Below are 5597 nucleotides of genomic sequence, written 5' to 3'. Positions count from 1 at the left end.
GCCACCACGCCCAGCTAATTTTTTGTGTTTTTAGTAGAGACAGGGTTTCACCGTGTTAGCCAGGATTGTCTCGATCTCCTGACCTCGTGATCCACCCGCCTCAGCCTCCCAAAGTGCAGGGATTACAGGTATGAGCCACCGCTCCCAGCCCAGATTATTACTGATAACAGTAAGCACCAGTACAACTGCGGGATGGCATCTGCGTTTCTTTGCAGCGTCTCACTCCTTAGAGCATGTTCCATGGAAGCTGGACCCAGTCCTGTGCTTCGCAGCACCGGAAATGTTGCTTGTGTGATTGTGTCACCAACTTGATAGGCAGTTACATTAATTTTAGTTCATTTTAAATGTTACGATTTAATTTTTTGTTATTTGATTGTGTAAAATGTTTGCCTGCTTGGGAAGTTCACACCCAGAAAAGCCTTGCTTCTCTCCATGTTCTCTGTATTCTGTTTCTTGCTGTCTTACTCCATTCGGACTTTGATAGCAAAACACTGTAAACCGTGAGGCTTATAAATAACAGGAATGTGTTTCTCACTGCTCTGGAGGCTGGAAGTCCCAAGATGAAGGTGCTGGTAGATTGGGTGTCTGGGGAGGGCCAGTGCCTTCTCACTGTGTCCTCACGTGGTGGAGGGGGTGCAGCAGCTGTCTGGAGTCCCTTTTATGAGGGCACAATTCCCTCCACTCCCATGACTTAATCGCCTTCCCAAAGCCTCACTGTAACCTAGGGGTCTCAGCCTGTGAGTCTGGTGGGGGGACACACACATTCCAACCATAGCACCTGCAGCAACCATCAGCAGAAATCGAGAAAAAATACTCAAGTAAATTTCTTATTCCTTCTCTTTCCTTAAACAGTGGTAGAGTGTAGATACTGCACCAGCCCTTACCTATCTCCCGACAGGATTTGGAAAGAGTCATCATATTGTCCGTATGTGGAAATCTTTCTCCTCCTTTTTTGGGACATTCAGGTTGATTTCAGCCCTTGCTATTTATCTCAGATAATGTTGTATACAAGTCAGTTTGTTTGACTTTACCTGTCAGGCAAATCTGAGATTCTGTTCATCCACCCAGTGATGGCTTCAGCAGCCAGTTAATTTCGATTTAGAATTTCCATTGGATTCTTTTTCTGTTTCTCTGCTGAGACTCTCATTTCTCTGAGATTTTCATGCCATGAAATCTTTTTGTTCTTCATTGAGGATAGCCTTAGGAGCTGCCTTGAAAATACGTGTCTGTTGGTGCAGCATTTGGTTCATCTCAAGGCTGGGCTCAGTTGAGTGTTCTCTTTCAGACGTGTTCATTTCCTCAGTGTTTCTAGTGTCAGGTCACTTCAGTTGTTCCTGTTAAGGTGTTTCTCTCTGTTAACCAGGACTCTGGTTTCTCTCCTGTGTGGGTCTTGTTTCCCCAGTGCAATTGGTTGGGCCCCTTCCGCAGGCCCCGCCTCTCTCGTGGTCCCTGTGCCTTCTCTCCAGTCCTAGGATTGGCTGGGCTCCCTCCTCAGGCCGTGCCTCCCACGTGGCCCCTGCGCCTCGCTCCAGGCCTAGGATTGGCTGGGCTCCCTCCTCAGACCCCGCCTCCCATGTGGCCTCTGCGCCTCGCTCCCGTCCTAGGATTGGCTGGACCCTCTCCGCAGGCCCCGCCTCCCACTCGGCCTTTGCGCCTCGCTCCAGTCCTAGGATTGGCTGGGATCCTTCTGCAGGCCCTGCCTTCCCTCCAGTCCTAGGATCGGCTGGGCTCCCTCAGGCCCCGCCTCCCATGTGGCCTCTGCACCTCGCTCCAGTCCTAGGATTGGCTGGGCTCTCTCCGCAGGCCCTGCCTCCCACGTGGCCTGTCTGCCTTACTCCAGTCGTGCATCTTTGCTGGGGTTGCTGTCTTTATGGGGTCCTGGTTGGGCAGAGATTTGTGTACACAGACTTTGAAACCCCACCCGCCTCCGAAGCACCTGCAGGTTCTTCCCCATGGGGCAGTGCTGTGTGCTTTGCCAGACGGGCGACCCCTGGTGAAAGCCTGGGCAGAGCTGGGCCTGGCCCCTCCAGCCGGGAGCCCCTCGGTCTCCATCTTGCTACTGTCCAGAAGTTTCATGTGCGCGTTGTTACTAGTTTCAGAGGTGCTTTTTGCACGGGGAGGGGTCGCCTATAGATTCTTAGTCCATCAGACCCTGAAGCAGAGGCCAAAGTCCACGCCACGTGAGCCACTCTGAGCTCTGTTTCTTTGGGGTAAACCGGGAGGCGGCTTCCGGTGTCTTTGTCTTTGGGGGCTATGGCTGGTCCCGTACTGCGGCCGTGCTCGCCTGGTTTACCGTCTTGTCACTGCCCGCGCCATGAAGGTTGTTGGAGATCTGCCCTCGTCCACGCTTTCACCCGCTTGCTGGTTTGGGTTTTAACCTCTTGATCTCTGAGCGTCTCTGGTTCTCTGGTTAATACTCATTTTGGGGCAGGTTGTGGACCAGGTGTCTCTGCTTGCAGGCTCCTCCCTCTCGGAACTTGGTCCTGGAAAGCTCCAGGTGCCTCCTTCCCCGTCTGCCTGGCTGTCGTCTGTGGTGTTGCCTCTTCCCGTCGCTGGGTAACAAACCACGCCACCCACCCGCAGCTCGCCATGGCGCCCACCCACTCGGCCCAGTGTGCGCAGCAGGGGTTGAGTGTGCCGGGTCTTGGGCTGCACAGGCGGGGTGCTGCTGAGCCCAGGTCCCTGTGGTCGCATGGGCAGCGTCCAGGTTCCTTGCTAGCTGCTGGCCAGGACCACCCACCTTCCTCCCACGCAGCCCCTCCATCCAGGCGCCAGCAGCTCCACGCCCTGGGTCTCCAGAGAGAGCCGTTTTTAAAAGGGTTGCCCTGGGTCAGGCCCACCCACCTCATCCCCCTCTCTACAGTCAATTCAGAATCCATCATCACAGGCCAGTGCCAGGGGCCAGGGCCATGCGGCCACCTGGAATCTTGGGCTTCTCTCCAAGGCACCAGGGTGAGGAGGACGCCTCAGTCTCTTCGGCCTCGTATTCCACAACCACACCAGCTCCTGGAAGGGCTGCAGCAGAAGTCGTGTTCTGTGGGCAGCCTCCGCCTGACGGTCCTCCCTGGTGCCATTCGCCACTGAGTCTCCCCAGACCCTCGGGGGACTGTTCCGCCTCCTCGTCACCAAGGCAGTGCGTCCCGGACGCCAGCTCCATCCCTCCCGACCCCCTCAGCCCCTGCCACTGCCTCACGGGGCTCTTGCAGTCCCGGCCTCCTTTATCCTGTTGGTGCCAGACAGCCCCATGGGTACTGGGTGGGACGGCGCTGTCCGTATTCCGTCGCTGGAAGCCCCATGGGGACGCTGTCAAGGGAACGGCCTGCACCACCCGCACCGCACCGCAGACGGCGGCCCAGCAGGGAGGGCAGGGTGCGGGGTGGGCGGCCACACAGCGAGAAGGCCAGTGGAGGTTCCGCACCGCCGCCGGGGATCACTGGAGAAGGCCCCTCCTGCGTGGCGGGCTTGCGCCACCCCTGGGGGCGTACAGCCCAACCCCAGGCTCTGGGGCCGCTGTACCCGGCGAGGCCGGCTTGCGGGGCCTTGCTCGCTGCAGCGCGTGCCGGCTTCTCTCGCCCTGCAGGACGGGGAGGTTTACTGCATCGACGCGCGGTTCTACGGGAACGTCAGCCGGTTCATCAACCACCACTGCGAGCCCAACCTGGTGCCTGTGCGCGTGTTCATGGCCCACCAGGACCTGCGGTTCCCCCGGATCGCCTTCTTCAGCACCCGCCTGATCGAGGCCGGCGAACAGCTCGGGTACGCACCGTCGCAGCCCCTGGCCATGTCCGCTGCCAGCGGGACGGTTTTAGGAACGGGGCTTGCGTTGCTTTCCTGGGCTTGTCTCGGGTTTATCCTCAGGGTTTTCCTGTAGTTCTAAAAACTACGACCTGGGATGCGGCACGGCAGGTCGGGGCGAGGAAGCTCTGGCCTTGCCTGCATTTCTCTGGCTTGTGGGAGGTGCCGGTGGGATTCGACTTGGAGCCTTGGTTCTGTTCCCCCCCCCAGGTTTGACTACGGAGAGCGCTTCTGGGACATCAAAGGCAAGCTCTTCAGCTGCCGCTGCGGCTCCCCCAAGTGCCGGCACTCGAGCGCGGCCCTGGCCCAGCGTCAGGCCAGCGCGGCCCAGGAGGCCCAGGAGGACGGCCTGCCCGACACCAGCTCCGCGGCTGCCGCCGACCCGCTATGAGACGCCGCCGGCCAGCGGGGCGCTCGGGAGCCAGGGTCCGCCGCGTCGCCGTTTAGAGGAGGAGGAGGAGAGATTCCGCACGTGTCCTCCTTGGGGGCTGCGCCGCCGGCTTCCTGGAGGGGTCGGAGGTGAGGCTGCAGCCCCTGCGGGCGGGTGCGGACGCCTCCCAGCCACCTTCCCAGACCTGCGGCCTCGCCGCGGGCCCAGTGCCCAGGCTGGAGCGCACACTTTGGCCCGCGCCCCAAAGACGCTGGGAGTCCGCACTGGCATCACCTTCTGAGTTTCTGATGCTGATTTGTCGTTGCGAAGTTTCTCGTTTCTTCCTCTGACCTCTGAGGTCCCCGCTGCACCACGGGGTCGCTTTGTTCTCCTGCCCGGCCCAGACTGTTCGGTGTGGCGCCGCCGAGGCCACCGTTAGCGCGAGCTGCTCTGTTCGCCCTGCCCGCGCCCTGCGTGGCTGGTGCCGGGTCCCAGAGGCTGCACGGAGGACACTGTCTGCTGCCAGTCTCGGAGAGTCAGGAGACCGACCCCGCCACTAACTTTGGAGAAAATGTGGGTTTGCTTTTTAAAGGAATCCTATATCTAGTCCTATATATCAAACCTCTAACTGACGTTTCTTTTCGAGGAAGTGGTTTGGTGGGTGCAGCCCCCGCCGGTTCCGTTGACGCTGGCACCTTCTGTTGATTTTTTAAGCCACATGCTATGATGAATAAACTGATTTATTTTCTACCATTACTGAACATTAGGACAAACAAAAAATAAAAAACAAAACACAGACAACGGTGCTGATTCTGGTGTGGTTTCTACTCACCACGTGAAATAAACTATCAACTGTATAAAGAGAACAAAGTGATTTTAGAATAAAATGCAGGAAAAACTTTTTTAAAAATGTTAGTCTTGTAGTGTGAATAAATTTGCCATCACCTTTTGTGTGGTGGCCTGGCAGGTCATATACTTTTTTTTGGCATATACCTTTTTAAATACTGTAATTAGTGCAGTAACAGTGGGGTTTTTTTTGTGCAACTCTTCTAAACATTCATAATGCAGTCATGTTTATTTTTTTCTGTTAAAATGTTTTTGACAGTTTTAAGAGCAGTCTTTTGGCTCTGACCATTTCTTGTTCTGTTTTCAATGAAATCAATAAAAAAAAAAAGAAGTACTTTAAATGGGGTTTTTATTATGACACCATATTTCAGCTGGTCTCTGCAGAACTTGCGGGTCCCCCCTGGACCCGGCCCAGCTCTCTGTCCCCTGTCCAAGGAAGTACAGCTTCCTTTTCACCCCAGATTTGTCCCTGAACAGGGGACATTCCAGGCAGAGGTTAGGGAAGCCTGTGCATTCCTGCATGTGTTGAATGAGTCTGTGTGTGTGAATACATGTGCGAGTGTGGGCACACTGGTACGTTTTGTGT

General features: G+C 56.3%; 1 protein-coding gene across 7 annotated transcripts in view; it reads left to right on the top strand.

The window, feature by feature from the left end:
* Positions 1-5352, top strand: part of EHMT1 (euchromatic histone lysine methyltransferase 1) — a 230451-nt gene extending 225099 nt beyond the window's left edge. For all 7 annotated transcript variants that reach the window (XR_002734809.1, XM_023227549.1, XM_023227547.1 and 4 more), the window contains 2 exons: positions 3581-3756; positions 4006-5352. Coding sequence is in view for 6 of the 7 variants with exons in the window: in XM_023227549.1 (XP_023083317.1) it covers positions 3581-3756; positions 4006-4186 (357 nt within the window). In the remaining variant the exon portion in view is untranslated. The remainder of the gene's footprint in view (positions 1-3580; positions 3757-4005) is intronic.
* Positions 5353-5597: the final 245 nt, after the last annotated feature.

This window comes from Piliocolobus tephrosceles, chromosome 14 (assembly GCF_002776525.5).
Source record: "Piliocolobus tephrosceles isolate RC106 chromosome 14, ASM277652v3, whole genome shotgun sequence".
NCBI lineage: Eukaryota > Metazoa > Chordata > Mammalia > Primates > Cercopithecidae > Piliocolobus > Piliocolobus tephrosceles.
Note: the sequence above shows the minus strand (reverse complement) of the source record. Positions and strands in the feature narration are given on the sequence as shown.